Below are 19,140 nucleotides of genomic sequence, written 5' to 3'. Positions count from 1 at the left end.
CAAATACCCGAAGAAAAGAGTAATCGGGTTTGCGATTGAAAAGATGTTCAAATGGAGACGTGTGAGTTGTGGCGAGAGGGCATCCGGTTAATTAAGTAAACTGCCGTGCCATAAGCAAAGTGCCAGAAGTTTTGTGGAACATGGGACTGGGCGAGTAAAGTAAGCCCAGTTTCGACAACATGGCGATGACGCTCAACGATGCCATTCTGTTCACTTGTATGTGGACAGGAAAGTCTGTGGATAATGCCATGTTCTAAAAGGAAAGGAGATAATTTTCGAAACTCACCTCCCCAGTCGGTTTGGACCGATTTAAGTTTTGTTTTAAACTGTCGTTCAGCCATGGTTATGAAGAGTTTGAAAGTGATAAACACATCAGATTTAAGTTTTAAGGGAAAGAACCACATAAATTTAGAATTATGATCAACACATAATAAAAAATAATGATGACCATCATACGAAGAAACTAGTGCAGGGCCCCAAACATCACAAATAACCAAATCTAAGACATGTGAACTTTTATACTCAGATAAAGGTAATGAAAGTTTGGAAGATTTTCCCACAAAACAAGAATCACAAGCAAAACCATAATTTTTTTGTTTGAAACAGGTAAAAGATACTTAAAAAGCATAGAATTTAAAGTTTGCTGATGTGGATGACCAAGCCTTTGATGCCAAGTCTTGTACGAAGCACGAGCAGTGGAGAAAGCAACTTTGGGAACATCCTGAATCCGAGGAAGACAGAATGTATAAAGTCCATCATTGCTGCGACCCGTGAGGAGGGTAGTGCGTGTAAGCTTGTCCTTCACAGAAAAGAATTTAGAGTGAAATTCAAAGAACACGTTATTATCATGACAAAATTGTTGAACGGAAAGGAGGTTTTGTTTAATTGTTGGAACATGAAGAATATTGTTTAGGGAAAAAGTTCGGTTTGGAGAATAATAGCGAGAAGAACCAACATGAAGGATTGGAAGAGCCTTACCATCACCAACAAAAAGATTGTCACCACCATGATATGGTTCAGAATACTCAAAGCTTGAAAGATCAGGTGTCACATGGTGAGTAGAACCGGTATCCGGGCGCCAAGAGGTGGGAGCTTGTGAGCGGGCATCAGTATAATTGGCAGACGGTGAACGACCACGCATTGTAGACGGGTCTCGGTTGGGGCACTGGGAGGGGATGTGGCCAATTCCACATCGAATACATGTACCAAAAACTGTGTTCTGGGTAGATGCCTATGAAAACTGGCTGCTGTTGTTGCTGTTCTGATTACGGTAATTGGAGTTTGTATTGCTATTGTAAGAACCTCGCCCCTGTCTGTTGTTTTGATCACGGCCCCTAGTATTTCCAGAACGGTTGGTGTAATAAGCTTGAGGTTGAGGTAAAGTTGGTTGCACGGGCTGGTGTTGAATGCTCAGTTGGTTAACAAGTTGTTGTAAGGCTTGGATGGTGGGAGAGTGGGAGGGGCCGAGAGGAGATGTAGTGGGTACGGGGTTGTTGGTTGCGGCTGTGAATGCATGGGCAGGAGGGACAGTGGGTAAAGATTTTTTGATCATAAAGTCATTGTCAGAAATCAGGGCATGTAATTCGTTAAAAGCAGTAGGAAATTGTCGAGTGATAATGTTACTCTTAAGTACATGGTACTCGTCTCGTAATCCAGCAACAACCAACATAACCAGATCCTTTTCTTTTACCGGTTCACCAATAATGGCTAAAGCGTCCGCGTACTCTTGTGCTCGTTCAAGGTAGGCGGATGGTGCTTCATCACTTTTCATCTCGATTTTCAGCAGTTGTTGTTTGAGAGTAAATTCTCGGGAGATAGTGTTGGGTGAATAGGCTCGTTCAAGAGTCAACCAGAGTTCACGTGATGTGCTAGTGTGTTGAACGTGACTGAAGGCAGATTCGGAGATAGTTGAAAGGATGAGCATACGAATATGAGCATCGTTTGATAGCCATGTGGTGTGATTAGGGTTTGGCTGTGGTTCAGCAGCAGCAGGGGAGGGTGGTTGAATAGTGGCCGGTGGACATGGGATTGTGCCATCCACATAGCCATAGAGATTGTTTGTAACCAAAAAGGGTTGAAGTATAGCCTTCCAATATCCATAATTTGTGGGTGAGAGTTTGAATGAGAATTTGTGAGAATTGTGGGTTGTTTTGGTAGCATCAGAGAATGGCTGTAAAAGAGCCATGTTGATCAGTGGACAGGTGGTGGCAGATTAGGGTTGCAGGCTAGGGTTGTGGCAGATTAGGGTTCCAGAGACAAGGCTCTGATACCAAGTTAAACTTGGTAATTGTATTGTGTGTATTGTAATTAACAAAGATGATTACAGGAGGTATAAATAGAAAACATAATTACATAGCACACCCTCTAATAATAACTAATTGTCTATTTATCTAATAACAAGCGACCAAACAAACAAATTTAACTACATGTCAAATCAAATTTTACATTTCTTTGAGACGAAAGTTAATATGTTAGCAGTAATGTAACTAAGCAATAGCTAACACTCACTTCTACCTGTAAGACTGTAACTATTATAAAAATACACGGCTACATGTTAAAGCACCTATGGTTTTTGCCATGAGTATGCAACCAACCAGTCCTGTAGAATACATACGGTTTCCGGAATCCTAAACATACTAGAAATAAGTTAAACTGAAATCTGAACCAAATTAACAAAGGCTTAGGATTATTGTCTATCTTTGTCCTTTGACCGGTGCAACCAAATAAAGGTAATTCATACTAAAAGCCCATTTGCTGTTCAACTATTAGCAAAATATGATGACAGTTCTTTGGTTACAAACAGCATTTGTCATGGTCTGGTTAAAACTAGCATGTGTGTTGTCTTCTAATTTAGAATGATGACAGTTTTTTTGTTACAAAAGACCAGTCATGTCCACAGAAAGAGAATGAAGACTGAAGAAAAGACACGCCCAATAGCTAAACAAATTACTTGGATATAATATAATACAAGCTATCATTACTATTCAAAAAACAGAGATTCTCTAGATAAATTAAAGCATGCAGACATACATAATAAATCAATGAGTTATAAAAATGTAGCTCACCACATACACGCTGTGATAACTTTGCCAGCTCTGCTGTAGCAAGCTTGGTTTTTTTTCCAGCAAATTCTCTTCGTTCAACATCAACAGTGCCCCACTGCAAAAGAAATTAGTGTTTTATAACAACATAAAAGAAATGCATCCATACCCTGTTCTAAAATTAAGCATTAGGGATCCCAAAAGTAGTTATGATTATCAGAAACTGATTTCAGATGAGATAAACTAAAGAAAAAGGCATTGGTTTAAAAAACAAAACAAAACATTTAGTCCATTACCGCACAACTTGTTTGGCAATGAACAGAAAAAACATGACTTTCGATGTCTATCACAACCTTTTTAAATTTGACTCATTGAAATAAATGAAACAATGAGAAAGTATATAACATGATGGAGATACACAATAATCATATGTGGAAATGATATTATATAGTCACCTCTTCATCCTCACGTTGGGAGGCACAAACTAATATATCCTCCAAAATTATAATAATTGGGTCCCATCCAAGCTTTTTCCAAGGTATTCTAATGCTTAATCTCCCAACTCGACCTGCCAAATATTCACAAATGTTAATGTGGGGCGACAAGCAATTACGAAAGAAAAATAATGACAAATATCTTAAAATGTGAAGCCAATGATAACTGCATTAAATCACATAATACTAATTTATAGAAGAAATGCAGATACGACTTCGAATAATGTTCTATACAGATATTCCTAACTAGATCCTTCAAATCACATGATTGTATACAATTAGGCCCAAAAAAAAGAGAGAATTTTGTGTATTAATAGAATTAAGAACAATATTCAAATGTGTATCATTACAAGTTATATCAAGAAAGATAACAGGTATATTAGCATTCCAAATGATAAATAGCTGAGGTATTTCCATCATACAGGTCACAACTTATGCATCTCAACAATAGCAGAAAAAACAGCATTTAGTATAAACTTGATGTTGATCACCTTGCTTTAGAGAAAATGGAAGCTCGAGGTGATCAAAAGCTTCTAGAATTAACTCCACATTTTCCAGCAATACTTCCTCTGCATTAAAGATGAAACACAAATTCAGCTCCGGTGGTTTAAATTGTAACTATATGTATAAATACAGATTACAAAAACAATAAGATAAAAAAAGCCCGTCCCATATGAACATGCTTCATCTTGTAGCAAAGACAAAACCATGAGGTGAAACCACGATACAAACTAAAATATGAAAATATTTTGGAACTAAAAAATCAGAAAGTTGAACAAAATATGAATGTTTACCATAAATTTGATATTAATGATGTGAGCAGTATTATAAACTATGCCACTACACCCAATGACAGCATAATTAAATACATATTATGACAGTAATAACAAAGGGGTACAATCCACTTCAACAAAACTACAATGGGTGTGCAAGGTTCGGTTTGGGTCGGTTTTGGGCTAAAACCAAACCGAAACTTTGCCACTTCGGTTTTGAACTTTTGAAAGCGTTTGGTTTTATCGGTTTCGGTCCTTCGTTTTTATTTCGGCTCAGTTTCGGTTATTCAGTTTTTACCATTTGAGCTTGAAAATTTTAGGCCGAAAAAAAAAGTTGGCCAAAAATAATGAATTTAGGTATACATACTTTTGTTTATTATTAACTAATTGTTATACATTTGGCCAACCATAATTGAGTTACATATTTATTAAATTCTTATTTAAATTAAAAAAATAAAAATCTAGAAATTCAGTCCATTCGGTTTTTATTACTTGCAAAATCAAAACCGAACCATAAGTTTGGTTTAAAAAAATAAAATAAAATTTGACCATCAATTTTGTTTCGGTTCGGTTTTTCCGGTTTGGGTTTTTCGGTTTCTTGCACACCCCTGCTACATCAACTTAAAAGCATGATATATAGTAATGACTGACCATTCCACAGTGTAATCTTGAGTTGCTCCCTGTGTATATCTTTAATATATTGCCCAAGATAACCTAAAATCAGCTGCCTAACTAAACCTTCAAACATTTCCTATACAATCAACACACCAGTAATCTGGAAAACTGCAATGTTAGAATAGTAATCATTTATTTAATTAATAATAGAAAATTCAGAAAAAATAACAATTGAATTAAAGAAAATATACAACCAAGTCAGCGTCACTTTTAACGTACTACCTAAAAGTTGCAACCTCAAATTAGCATGAGTTGGGCTGTAAACGAACCGAACATTCTGCGAGAAGTTTGTTTATTAAATGACCAAACATGAACAAGAAATTTCGTTTGATTAAATAAATGAACGAACACGAATAGAGGCCATGTTCATTTAATTGTGTTCGTGAATGTGTTTGTTTACGTCCATTTATGTTTGTTCATTAAATGTATTTAATACTTTTAATGACTTTTCTAATCTAATCATTTAAAATTAAGCAAAATTATGAACTAAAAAACAAAAATATATACAAGCATTATATGATTAATTTATATGCAAATTAACATATTAATATATATATTAAAATCAAATAAAACATTGTTTGTGTTCGTTCGGTTGTGTTCGTGAACAAACGTTCACAAACAAGTTCATTTCCTCATTTCCTTAGCTTAACTAACGAACACGATTACATAAACAAATCCTCGCTCGATTTGTTTACAGCCCTAGGCATCGGCATCACATTAAATCTATCACCTAAACGTTGCAACCTAATATTAACACGAGGCTTTAATACAAAACTAACTGTTGGACATGTTAACTGTTTCTAAATTGTAATTCTAAACACTAATTAACCAAAATTAACACGAGGCCTGAACACGTAAGTAACTAGTAAGTAATGGCATCAACTATTGAACACGTTAATTGCTTGTAAACTGTAAACCTAAGCACGAACTAGTCAAAATAAAACCTAAACACTAATTAACCAAAATTAACACGAAGCTTAAACATAAAACTAACTAGTAAGCAATCGCATCAACTGTTGAACACGTTAAATGTTCGTAAACTGTAAACCAAAGCACGAATTAAACAAAATTAACACGAGGCTTGAATACATAAGTGACTACTGAGTGATTACATCAACTATTTAACACGTTAATTGTTCGTAAAGCTAAGCACGAATTAATCAAATTAAACCTAAACAATAATTAACATGAGGCTTGAACAAGTAAGTAACTAGTAGGTACTCGCATCAACTATTTAACACGTTAAATGTTCGTAAACTGTAAACCTAAGCACGAATTAATCAAAATTCAACCAAAACACTAATTAACCAAAATTAACACGAGGCTTGAACATAAAATTAACTAGTAAGTAATCGCATCAGCTATTTAACACGTTAAATGTTCGTAAACTGTAAACCTAAGCACAAACTAATTAAAATTAAACCGTAACAATAATTAAACAAAATTAACATGTAAGTGAGTAGTAAGTAATCGCATCAAGTATTGAACACGTTAATTGTTCGTAAACTGTAAACCTAAGCACGAACTAATCAAAATTGAAATTAAACAGTGTTCGTAAACCCTAACTAATAAATTTATAAATTACAGCGATAAATTACCTGGCTAAGGATAACAGCATCGAGACATGAGGTTAATTGAAACCGGAGACTGCGTGTGCCACGTGGCGGACGCCGGAAACACTCGCCGGAATAAGATCGCCGGCGGCGGTGGATGACGGAGACGGTGGCGATTGGGAATAATAACGGAAACGGTGCGTGCGTGTGTGTGTGTGTTAACTGGAATGTGAGATCAGGTACCTGAAACTACGTCGTTTTGTGAAGGATGAAATGATAATATAATAATAGTATGATTAATATACGTTTTTATATTATTATAGCTTTATTTTTTATATTAAAGTAGATACATATATAGATGATGTATATGGTTTGTGCCTCAAGTAATGTTTGATTTGAAATTGTTTGATAGAGATTAATTTTGTAACAAGTCAAGTCTGATTTTTATTAAAAAATGTTTGTTTTGTTAGGTTTAGATAAGATGAACAAAATATTCTTTTATAACTTTTTAAAAGAAAGGTTACTTTCTATATATTATTTATCAAATTTATCGTTTATTTTTTATTGTAGCTTTTATTAATTGGTAACCCAGCAAGGAGCTAGAGTTAAAATCAAACACAAACAAATGAGTTTAAAAGGAAAATTAGACTGATCAATCCAATTCAATGTTTTAAAAGACGATATATCTTTTATTCAAATGAAACCCAACAACTTGATGTCTTTCAAAATTTTAGACCTCGTTACCTTTTTGTCTTGAATATAGCCTCGTTTCTAGCCTTTCATACACACCAACAAGCCGTCGTTATGATACAATGTAAAGCCTTCTTATTTACACTCACAAAGGTTGTTTATGTAGCTATAGGAGATCATTGACCGAAAAAAACGTAAATGGGTGGGATCTTACACCACGAGCTTACAGTTCTTCAAACTTGATTGACGGAATGGCAGGATGTAAATAAATGGTTTGCGACATAAACCACATTCAAATTTACTAACGCTGACTTTGTTACTGTATATTTGGCGTGTGCTTTATTTGATAGGACTGTGCTTTGATAATGGTTACCATCTCATCTATTTCATTTTGTGTACATACTAGTTTGTACAATATGCATGTTGGGTTATGATTCTGTTTATTCATCTTATCATTTTTATTATTTAATCTAGACTTATAATAACTTTTCAGTTTATTCCATGGAGTATTAATAACTTTTAATTTTAAAAGTTATAAGCAATAAACAAAAATAAGAGAGCAGGATGTGGCACGCTCAAACAACATGTACAACTTATTGTGCATAATGTACAACACAAATAGCGTCAAGTTAGACGGAAATGCAACATTATAAAAGATAGTTTTTTGTTTTGGTGAGAAACATGTTATTATATGGTTGTGCAAAAAAAATACTAAAAAGAAAACTTATTTTTTAAAACCTAAGGGTTTATACTATATACCGTTGAGGAAAAAAAGAAAAAAGAATGTTTTTAATGATACGCTTATTACAATGTAATTGAAAGGGAAAAAAAGACTTATATCATCATATATTAATCATTTAAAACTGAATCATAAAGATAAATCATATAATATCCGTCACATGTTTCATTCATATCTTTGAGCTTATAATTCCATAAACCAAAACTTAAAACAAAACAAAACTTACATTACAAATACTTATCTTAATAATTTTAATTTAATAAGTGAATACTTGTCTTTTCTAGAAAAACTCATTTCACAAACTTGTCACGTTCCATCAACATATAAAGGAATATAAAAATACACATCTAAAAACTTCAAAGGACTAAACCTGACATTATTCTATATATACATCTCGTATATAAAAATGTTTGATTTATCAAGTTCCACACGAACAAAACAAAACCCTAATTTTGCTTCTAATTAAACCCCCCCAAATTCGCCTTCAATTCACACAGATCGTTGATTAATATTTCATATTTATACCCATGGTATGTTTAGTTTCAGCTTCGTGTTTAGTTTTATATTTATTGATTCGTAATTTACTCGATTCGTAGCTGACAATTGAAACGTTATAGACGTTAATTGTTTAATAATTGCTTTATTATTATTATTATGTTATTGGTTATGACTTATGATTAAGTGAATCTGATTAGCTGGTCGTTAGGCTATGGTTCCGGTTAATGTGTTTTTGTTAACCGACTTTAACAGAAGCCGAAGCGAATGTTAATTTACTCGATTTGTAGCTGATAATTGTTTAATCTATCTATTAGTGTTACGTTATGAATAGACTTATTATTAGATTTAATTTATTTTATTTTGCTGCTAACAAAAATGTCTGCTTAAACTAAAACCAATTCGTTAACCGAAACAAATTAACCATAACTGAACAAAAGCGATTGGTTATGATTAGGTGAATCTGATTAGTTGATCATTAGGTTATGGATTTGGTCAATCGTTAACTGACTTTAACTGAAAGTCTGAAACCGAACCGGATCTTGTATGTTTATGTTTTTAAATCTTATACTGATTAGTGATCGGTTATTAAGTGCTTTATTATCAGATGTCTGTTAGTTTGTGGTTAATTGTTTAACTGGAAAACTTAATCGTAACCAAACAAAAGCGATTGGTTATGGTTAAGTGAATCTGATTAACTGACCATGTGGTTATGTGTTCGGTTAATGTGTTTTTGGTAACTGACTTTAATCGAAACCGAACCGAATATTATGTGTTTGTGTTTTTTCCAAGTTTTATACCTTTATTATAAGCTTTGAACGTTTAAGTTCATCTTGCAACTGATTACAACCGAGCTTGGATCATCATAACCAAGCTTGGAACCTGCATATTTCAGCTTCGAAATGTCGTAATTGAGCTTGGAATGCCATAACTGAACCTATTTCAACTGGAACGAAGAAAAAAAGTAAAAAAATACGTTGGACGGTTAACCGAATTTAATTGAAACTGACTCATAGTCGATTTCGGTTACGATTATGGCTAAGCAAGCTTTCAAAACCGAAGCTTGGTTATGTTTATGGTTATAGTTAAGCACATAGTTGTTGATAGCGAATAGTGGTTGATAGTGACAAGCTAACTATACGCTACCTAGCGATAGCGAAGAAATAGCGGGCACTATTTTATGTTTAGCCATAAGGCATTAGATTTTTTTCTAAAAAAAGTTAGGGTTTTTATTAATGAAATTAGTGTTTATGGTGGAATTGGTGCTCTTTCTCAGCTAAAAATACCTAAAATTTGTTTTTTAAACTTTCTGATATTAAAAGAAGGAAAAAGACAAATACTTGAAATCCCACTATTTACCACGCTATTAGGGCGCCAACATCAGACTGCGATGATCCAGCGCTTTGCTACGCTATTCTCTACAGCGCTGGCTATGAGCGCTATTAACAACTATGATTAAGCCCTCATAACCGAACCAAACCGATTTTGCGCACCTTACATATCAGAATCATGATTCTAGGTGTGCTTTAATCGACTGATTGGGGAAGCCTGGGTCGAACTTTCAATTATGCACTTTCCATTTTAATGGAATATTTATTTTGAAGAGTTTTAAATACCATGTTACAAAATGTTTCAGATCATGAAGCAATTGATTCGAAAAAAATTCACTATAGCGGCTGAATTTCTTTGAACTGTTTTTACTGATGTCCAGTTCAAATCAATAAATCAAAACAACATATCTTCTAAATGAAGGAATGCATTTCTTGTCATTATCAGTTCTATGGGTTATAATCATTAGTATTAAGCCCCATCAATATCAGAATCATACATTATTAATGATATAAATATAAATCCATGAATGTTAACCGTATGTTGATAATTGTTTCTTTTTGGTTCATATAACTGCAATGTTATCCTTAACAAGCTACTAGTCTCACTTATAATTTATTAAAAATTGCAATGTTGGTAAAATTTGGAGTTTACTAATTACCATTGATAGGAAGTTTATTATACACTTTCGGCCTTCTTGAAATGCTTTATTGAATGAATCATGATATAAACTTCTTTTTGCAGGCTGCTAAAATTCTTGCAAATTTGATCATAATGGGCTCTGGAATCTTGCTTAGGGGAGTGGCTCAAGCATACCGTCAAGCCCTTCAGAGTAAGCTTTTGATACACTGCTTTATTTTGTAACTTTGTTCTCCTTCTTCCGATCAGAACCTTTGATTAAGGCTTGTAATATATTAGAAGTACTAGTCATATAAAATTCAATCCCCTTCTTTCTTTTGATTGGCTTAGAAACTTTTGGATATATTGAATAGTAACTTAAAATTTTTCTTTCCAAAATTCACATAATATGAAGAAACAGTTGTGAGAATACCCTATAAAGTCTGCTCCTGGCTTACTTCTGAGTTTTGATCATTCGCTACAGTGTTGACTGTTGACTGCTTAGCTAATTAATACTCTTAGTAGATGCCAGTTATGATGCGTCTGTGCACTTATTTAGCGCACCTTTATGATTCAATACCAAGCATCAATGCTTCTTAAGCCTTGGTATTCTTTTAACCGTTAGATTTCACAATTTATGGTGGATCAGTAGATGTTTCCGAATTGCCTTTTTTTCGTGTAAGATACATGCTTTAAATTCTCTACTTTACCAGCACATTTACTGGTTACGTAGCGGAAAAGACAAGCTTATATTGTAGTTTGGTATATGACCTATTTCATTTTTCCAGTTATTTATGTTCGTATTTGTATTTTTTTTTTGTTTTCAATTTGAAATTCATGCTAATGATAAAATTTGCAGATGCCTCGAAGACAGGTGTTGCACAAGAAACATTACAGAATGCTGTGCGTAGAGGAAGCAAAATTATGACTGAACAAGAGGCTCGACAAATTCTTGGTGTTACCGAGCAGTCTTCATGGGAAGAAATTGCAAAGGCAAGTACTTTTTGTCTTGTTTCATTTTGTTTATTCGTTTACCAGCTGTCATCAGTAGGAATTGAAAGGTGTTAACTTTTTTTACACGTCTGCAATGCAATGCAATGTTAGTACATTGTTTCTGATCAAATTAATCATTCAATATTTTTATTATTTATTTTTTTGAAATTTACTGTCAATTATAATAACAATTTTGTGATCAAATTAATCATTCAAATAAAGTTTTTTTTTCTTTTAAATTACTGTCAATTGGGATTACAATAATATGTTATTATAATTGTAATGCATGAGTAATGATTTAGTCATTTATATAAATCGATCTGTTTTGACCGATTTGTCCGGTTTTATTTTTAGCCATTTTTAAAACCTTTTTACAAGGAGATGAATCAACAAAAATATGAACTTTTCTGTTGCATATCGAATGTTTTAATAATAATCAACTCTAATATTCGTCGAATCTTCTACAGAAATACGATACTCTATTTGAGCGGAATGCAACGAACGGGAGTTTCTATCTGCAGTCGAAGGTTCACAGGGCTAAGGAATGCTTGGAGACGGTTTATCAACCGAAAAATCATCATGGCGATCCTTCGGTTTGACTTGACTTTCATCGATTAAAAGACCTTTAAAAACTTTTGTATATTAGTAGTCTGATAGATGCTGAGGAGATTTGAGCTTTTGTATTCTTGAATTGTGCTTTCTTGAGCCATTATTGGCCATCTTTTCTTGTTGTGTGACTATGGCGAATGGACTACAATAATACTCATACGAATAAGTTTAACATTCTTGATCGTAACTTAATTTTTTGTAACGACGAAAGTAAGTTACTTAAAAACTTGTGATTACCAAGTTCCTATATATCAAGGGTGTAATTGACTACAAATTATCATTACAAGCATAATAGTTTTACAGGATTTTTTCTTAATTTTGTTTTTGTTAATCATGGAAACCCGTTATTTATGAGTGTGTTTGGGATTACTTATTTAAGGTATTTTTGTGATAAGTTAAAAAGGTCTTATGGCTTTTCAATAGTTTTGATTAACATGAGATGATAAGTTGTTTTTTAAAGTGTTTGGTTTAACTTATTTATACCATTTCATCTCTAGCATATTGAAAAAGAAATTACAAAATATACATCATAAAATTCGTTTATATATATTATAATTTCTTGATTAGTAAAATTCGTAAAATATACGCCCTGCTTGCGGTGCGCGCATATAATGTATATATGTGTGAACCCTCGGGTGGGCAAAAGTAAAATTGCACTAATTATGACGTTATTTTACTAATCTCGTGAAAATAACGTTAAAAGTGGCGGAAGGTTAATCAGGCATCATGTGGTGGCGTTGATAGCCGAAAGACAAGGGCACATGCACCGATCAGCCGGTGTCCCGATGATTGAGTGCTATGTGCCTTATGTCCAAGGCTTGATGCAAAACTACTATCGAGCCGGGGGTCTCACCGGAAGCAGCCTCTCTATCCCTATGGGATAGAGGTAAGGCTGTCTACATCTTACCCTCCTCAGACCCTACCATAGCATTGCTATTGGTGGGATATACTGAGTACGATGATGATGATGATGATGATAATAATTTCTTGATTAGACCGTAATAATATTACATTCAGAATGTTAAAAAAACACCAAAATGCACAATAATAACAAAATAATGTCATACTAAACACATGTCATCCGGTTCACTAAAATATTGAGTTTTAAGTTAAGTATAACAAATAGATCATGAACTCAGCTTTTTTACATATGAACATGTGTCACACATATAATAATATTTGCAACAAAACATAATATTCATCTAATTAAACACAAGACTAGTCTGCACAAGCATAAACCTCATTACTAAAGCACCAAAACACCAAACATGTTTCAATCAATCAACTCGCAAACGGACTTAAACACCAATTACATGAGAATCAAACTTTCCTTAAAATCGAATTGTACAAACCTGGTGACCTATGTTTTTTCGAATTGGACACCACCGTGTATTTTTTTGATAGAAGGAGATGAGGAAAGTTAATATTATAAGAAGATTATATGAGCAAATTCAATGTTAGCAGGGGTAGTTGAGAGTGACAGTTACTCGAATTGATGAGTTGGGTGTGTGAATTCAATGATCGAAGCAGGGTTAGAGTTGAGAATAATGAGCAATGTCAGGGGGGCAGGTGGAGTTTTAAAGAGCTGGTGAAATGAGGGTGTAATGGGAATTCTGATCTTGATAAGGAGATAAGTTAGGAATTTCCTAACTTATTGAAAACCCATATTTTCGCCTTGTGGATAAGAAGATATGTAAAAGAACTTATGTATTCCCAAACACTTTTTTAACACAAAAATGACTTATTCAATCACTGTAAGTTATAAGGAAAAGAAAATAAGGAATCCCAAACACACCCATATCTACACATCATGATAAATAGAGTTCGAAACAAGTCTAGTTAAAGCTCGAACTTTATATAAAAGAGTAAATTGCGGTTTTCGCCCCTATGGTTTGTTTAATTTTGCGGTTTTAGTCCAATAGTTTTAAATTTTCAATTTTCGTTCTTGAGGTTTCAATTTACTTACAATTAAACCCGAATTCACTAACCCCGTTAAGTATGGTCGTTAAACCCATCAGTATGCTCTTCACGTGAGGGTAGTTTTGTCATTTTTCTCCTAAAATAAACTCAAGTCCTAATTTGCAAGTCTTTCCCATCAGGAGCTGCGTTGTATTTGAGGAGAAAAAGGACAAAATTACCTCTCACATGTGGGGCGCGCTGATGGGTTTAACGACCAAACTTAACAGTGTTAGTGAATTCGGGTTTAATTGCAAGTAAATGAAACAATAGAGACGAAAATCAAAAATTTAAAACTATTGAAACAAAACCACAAATTTGGACAATAACTAAACAAACTGAGCTCGACCCTAGTCAAACTTAGGCTCGGCTCAGCTTGTTTGCACCCATGTGAGTATGTGACCACTGACCACACATCATGGTCTAATTATATAAACGTATACAAATTGACATGTGATGAGAACAATTAACTCCGCCACTTTTAACACTCTAAACATGAGTCTTTCATCCACCGTAACCAACCGCCGTGCTCCGTCATCACCGCCGGTGAAATCAGCCGATTCTCCGGCGAAGAAGCTGCGTGAGATACTTGATACTCCCGGTGCTCATCTAGGACCTGCATGTTTCAATGCGCTTAGTGCGAAGCTTATTCAACGAGCTGGCTTCCAGTACTGCTTCACTACTGGTACCTAATTATTATTTTAATTATAATTTATTAGGTTTAGGTTTTAGGTATAAAATTGAAGTCCGATAAATCGCTAGTCCTCAATTGTCAAATTCGGCTAAAATCGGGATTAATCGAATTTAGTCGGATGAGGTTCCAGCCAATTTCTGTCCAAAATGTGTATGTGCATTTATATAAAACTGAAAATTATATAGTAAAGGCCGATCTGATTACTCATGAGTCCTCACAAGGCCTGTAAACGAACCCAATGTTTGGCGGGGAGTTCGTTTATGTAATAAACGAATGGACATGAACAGATTTTTTGTGTTTGGTTAATTAAAGGAACGGGCATGGACACCTGCTTCGTTCGATCGTTCATTTATGTTCGTGAACGCTCGTTTATTTATGTTCGTTTATTTATATTCGTTTACATATTAATAGAAAATAATTAAATATTATATGGAAGAGTCGTCTACTTAATGGTTTTATATTTGTTCATTTATGTCCGTTTATTTATGTTTATTTATGTTCGTTCATTTATGTCCGTTATTTATGTTCGCTTACATATTAATAGAGAATAGTTAAATATTATCTTGAAGAGTCATCTACTTAATGGTTTTATATTTGTTCATTTGAGTGTGTTCATTTATGTTCGTTTTTGTTTGTTTGTGCTCATTTACATTTGTTTAAGTGAATATGATTAACCAACCATTCGGTTATGGTTAGTGTGCCATCGTGAACAAAGACAGACTATATATGAAACCCGTCCGAACCTTTTAGGTTTGTATTTTTCCAAATTTTCTACCTCCATTTCTAGCTTCTAACTCTTAAATTTATGCTGCAACTGTTTATAACATAGCTTGGAAACCAATCTATTTCAGCTTTGAAACTTCATAATTGAGCTTGGAACACCATAACTAAGATATTCAATTGGAACAAAGAAAAATCAATACGTTGGACAATTAACCGAACTAACCGAAACCGGCCCATAACCGATGGTTAACCAACTATTAGGTCCTGGTTCCGGTTAAGCCCTCATAACCGTAACGGATAGACGAGTGAAAGACCTAATTTAATGCAAACTGTTATTCGTTTAAATGTTAAATTTGACTTTTGTGGTCAAACTTCAATAGTTTAAACTTAAAACTTCACTAGTCATACAAGTTCTCCAGTTATTGAAACAAAGTGGTACTTCGTTGGACAATGTAAGTATGTTCAGAAACAAGAAGCATGCCATATCATATTTTGTTACCAAATCTGTATCATTTTTGGATTTTTGAAGTGAGAAGTTTGACCTTGAAAGTCAAAATGTTTGATGTTTTCTTGAACATGAGAAGTTGTATATGTGGTTATTTTGATCATGTTATCACTTGGAGATTACATTAAGGTGCTGTTTGTTTTTGCAGACATAAACTGTCTGCAAGCTGATTTCATCTGTTTTCATGTCTGCAACTGAAGATGTGGTCTGAAGATCTGCAAGCTGAAAATATAAGACTGTTTGTTTTTATAAGCTGATACTGTCTGCATAACTGTCAAACTTATCTCACAAGATAGAAGTCATTTATTCAAGTTACATCTAGTTTTTAGTCTTTGCTTTCCATGCCGATTTGGTTTTGGTGGGTGGTGGAAGGTGGTGGTGGTGGATGGTGGTAGTGGCGGCGGACGGTGGGTAGTGGCGGTGGATGGTGGTGGTGGACAATGGGTGGTGGTGATGGATGGTTTTGGTTGGTGGTGGACGGTGGTGGTGATGGATGGTGGTGGTGGTGGGTGATGGATGGTGGTGGTGGCGGTGATGGATGGTGGTGGTGGTGATGGATGGTGGGTGGTGGACGGTGGTGGTGATGGATGGTGGTGGTGGTGGCGGACGGTGGTGGTGATGGATGGTGGGTGGTGGACGGTGGTGGTGATGGATGGTGGGTGGTGGACGGTGGTGGTGGCGGTGATGGATGGTGGTGGTGGTGGCGGTGATGGATGGTGGTGGTGGGTGATGGATGGTGGTGGTGGCGGTGATGGATGGTGGTGGTGGTGGCGGACGGTGGTGGTGATGGATGGTGGGTGGTGGACGGTGGTGGTGATGGATGGTGGGTGGTGGACGGTGGTGGTGGCGTACGGTGGGTGGTGGTGTTGGCGGACGGTGGTAGGAGCAGTGGATGAGAGGGTGGCTGCAAAGGGAGAAGAGTAGGGTTTTTTTGTGAAGATGTTTTAAGCAAGATTTCCTTGCTTTTCTTTTAAGATGAAAGAAGATAACTTCAGATCTGTTTTAAGAAAAAAAACAAACAGTCTTCAAGGGTAATGTCTGCGCGCCTGCAGACATTAGCTCCCTTGAAGATGTTTGAAGAAAAAACAAACACCCCCTAATTGTATTTTACTTCTCTCAATAGGCTTTGGAATATCTGCTACTCGGTTGGGCTTACCAGACACAGGACTAATTTCTTATGGAGAAATGATCAACCAAGGTCAACTAATCACTGAAGCTGTATCCATTCCAGTTATAGGTGACGGGGATGACGGTTATGGAAACGCCATGAATGTGAAAGAACCGTTAAGGGGTATATTAAAGCGGGATTTGCAGGAATATTTATTGAAGATCAGGTTCATTTCTTAATCATGATATCATAATAATATCTTTAAAAGTGTGAATCTAATGTTGTTAATATATGCTAAAATGGCAAGGTGTCTCCAAAAGCTTGTGGTCATACACAAGGCAGGAAAGTGTTACCTAGAGAGGAAGCTGTAATGAAGATAAAAGCAGCGGTTGATGCTAGAAACGAGAGCGGTTCTGATATTGTTATTATAGCAAGAACTGATTCCCGGCAAGCATTATCGTTAGAAGAGGCACTTTGGAGATCACAGGCTTTTGCTGATGCTGGAGCCGATGCTCTTTTTATTGATGCACTTGCTTCAAAAGAAGAAATGAAAGCATTCTGTGAAATCGCTCCTCAAGTTCCTAAAATGGTTAGCAAATTAGAACATTTTAGTTATTAATGTACTCTTTTGTATATCTGAGTCATATTTAAATGGTTTTGTTTACCTTTTGATCATTTTGTAACTGGTTAACGTAACATTTTTATATAAAATTTAACATTGCATATAATTCTCAACGTTTTCATGTATAAATTTAATGCTTTTATATATAAGACTATAAATTATCAATTTTGACTGCTGTTTTTAGCATACAAATGAAAAATAAGTTGGTATTTTATGTAAGAATTCTAAATTGTTATTATAGGATTAGCATTATTATTATTAATTGTTATTATTATGATTTTTTTTTATGTAGGCCAACATGCTTGAAGGTGGGGGCAAAACACCAATACTCACTCCTCTAGAACTCGAGGAAGTCGGATTTAAAATTGTAGTATATCCTCTTTCCTTGTTGGGGGTATCTATCCGTGCGATGGAGGTTAGTTCCTTTTTGCATTGTTGACAGGAACGAGAAATTTAAGGTACTAAAACCAAGATGAATAGCCGAATTCGAGATAGGCTAGATCTTCAAAAAAACATTAGGGTTAACTAGATAAACATCGACAAGAACACAAATGAACGATATTGCAATATAACAAAGGCCACTGACGGTTACCAGCATAATCAATGTTTTAAAAACCGGTATTTAACTCGTTTCGGATTGGGCTGTACTGGGGAGGTTAAAAGTAATCCAAAAATTTACTTGTTTCGTTGTTAATCGCTAGGTTAAAAGTAATTTGCTAAATATATGGGCCGCAAAATATCAAAAATCGCATTTTTGTATCGGTTGTACATGCATTTTTGTATCAACAATGACTTTATTATACTAAAAACCGACAATACGGTTACATGGGTTGTTTATCATGACATATGCAGGATGCATTGCAAGCAATTAAGGGAGGGCGTGTGCCTTCTCCGCCTGCAAGCATGCCATCCTTTGAAGAACTCAAAGAAATCTTAGGATTTAACGCATATTACGAAGAAGAAAAGCGTTATGCTACGAAGACCGGTTAACCCGTGTCGCAAACAGGTCAATGCACAACCGATTTTTCAACCGTTTTTGCGTTTTTAATTAAATTGGTTCTTTAACTATATGCATTTATTAGGTAGCAGCAACCTAAAGGGCCAAGATGATACCGAACAAAGCTCAACTGAACCTGTTGTCGAAGTGTTGAATTCGGTTTTTTTCAAATTTGAAGGGCTAATTACGTAACTTAATTAGGTGAGGGACTGATTATGTAATTTACTTAAAATAAAAGTAAAAGACTTATATGTAATAATTTATTTTTGTTTTATATTTATGTTATTTAATACGTATGTGTAAAATATTCACAGCCACCACCGCTTTCATCTGGCGAAACTTGGATGAAGTTGTGGAGGGGTCGGACGAAAATACACATTAAAAATATCCGTAAACAGAGGGGGTCGGGATCAAATTTTCGTTGGAAACGGGTAAATTTAGACTACATGTATAAAATGTCGGACATAAACAAGTAAATTTACACTATTGCGCAGAAAAACAAAAAAAAAGGAGGGGCCGGGGCCAC

The 19,140-nt window shown here is 34.9% G+C and overlaps 2 protein-coding genes and 1 pseudogene across 3 annotated transcripts; 2 read left to right on the top strand and 1 right to left on the bottom strand.

Moving 5' to 3' along the window:
* Positions 1–2,693: 2,693 nt before the first annotated feature.
* On the bottom strand, positions 2,694–6,827 carry LOC143535045 (intermembrane lipid transfer protein VPS13-like). Its single transcript, XM_077029384.1, has 6 exons — positions 6,582–6,827; positions 4,960–5,091; positions 4,027–4,104; positions 3,497–3,609; positions 3,031–3,159; positions 2,694–2,762 (listed from the first exon to the last, which is right to left on the bottom strand). The coding sequence occupies exons 2-6, from the start codon at positions 5,054–5,056 to the stop codon at positions 2,694–2,696; spliced, it is 486 nt and encodes a 161-aa protein (XP_076885499.1). The 5' UTR covers positions 5,057–5,091; positions 6,582–6,827.
* Positions 6,828–8,392: 1,565 nt separating this feature from the next.
* On the top strand, positions 8,393–12,178 carry LOC143535015 (mitochondrial import inner membrane translocase subunit PAM16 like 2-like). The gene is made up of 4 exons (XM_077029361.1): positions 8,393–8,495; positions 10,534–10,621; positions 11,267–11,400; positions 11,868–12,178. Exons 1-4 carry the CDS (start codon positions 8,493–8,495, stop codon positions 11,997–11,999), a joined length of 357 nt encoding a protein of 118 aa, XP_076885476.1. The 5' UTR covers positions 8,393–8,492; the 3' UTR covers positions 12,000–12,178.
* Positions 12,179–14,455: 2,277 nt separating this feature from the next.
* On the top strand, positions 14,456–18,888 carry LOC143535014 (uncharacterized; annotated as a pseudogene). The gene is made up of 6 exons (XR_013135644.1): positions 14,456–14,650; positions 17,011–17,221; positions 17,303–17,584; positions 17,910–18,032; positions 18,470–18,623; positions 18,700–18,888. The product of XR_013135644.1 is annotated as an uncharacterized LOC143535014 (transcript).
* Positions 18,889–19,140: the final 252 nt, after the last annotated feature.

The sequence above is a fragment of the Bidens hawaiensis genome, unplaced genomic scaffold, assembly GCF_021521415.1.
Source record: "Bidens hawaiensis isolate Kalapana, Puna unplaced genomic scaffold, B.hawaiensis_p1.1 tig00010384_1, whole genome shotgun sequence".
In the NCBI taxonomy this organism is placed as follows: Eukaryota; Viridiplantae; Streptophyta; class Magnoliopsida; order Asterales; family Asteraceae; genus Bidens; species Bidens hawaiensis.
Note: the sequence above shows the minus strand (reverse complement) of the source record. Positions and strands in the feature narration are given on the sequence as shown.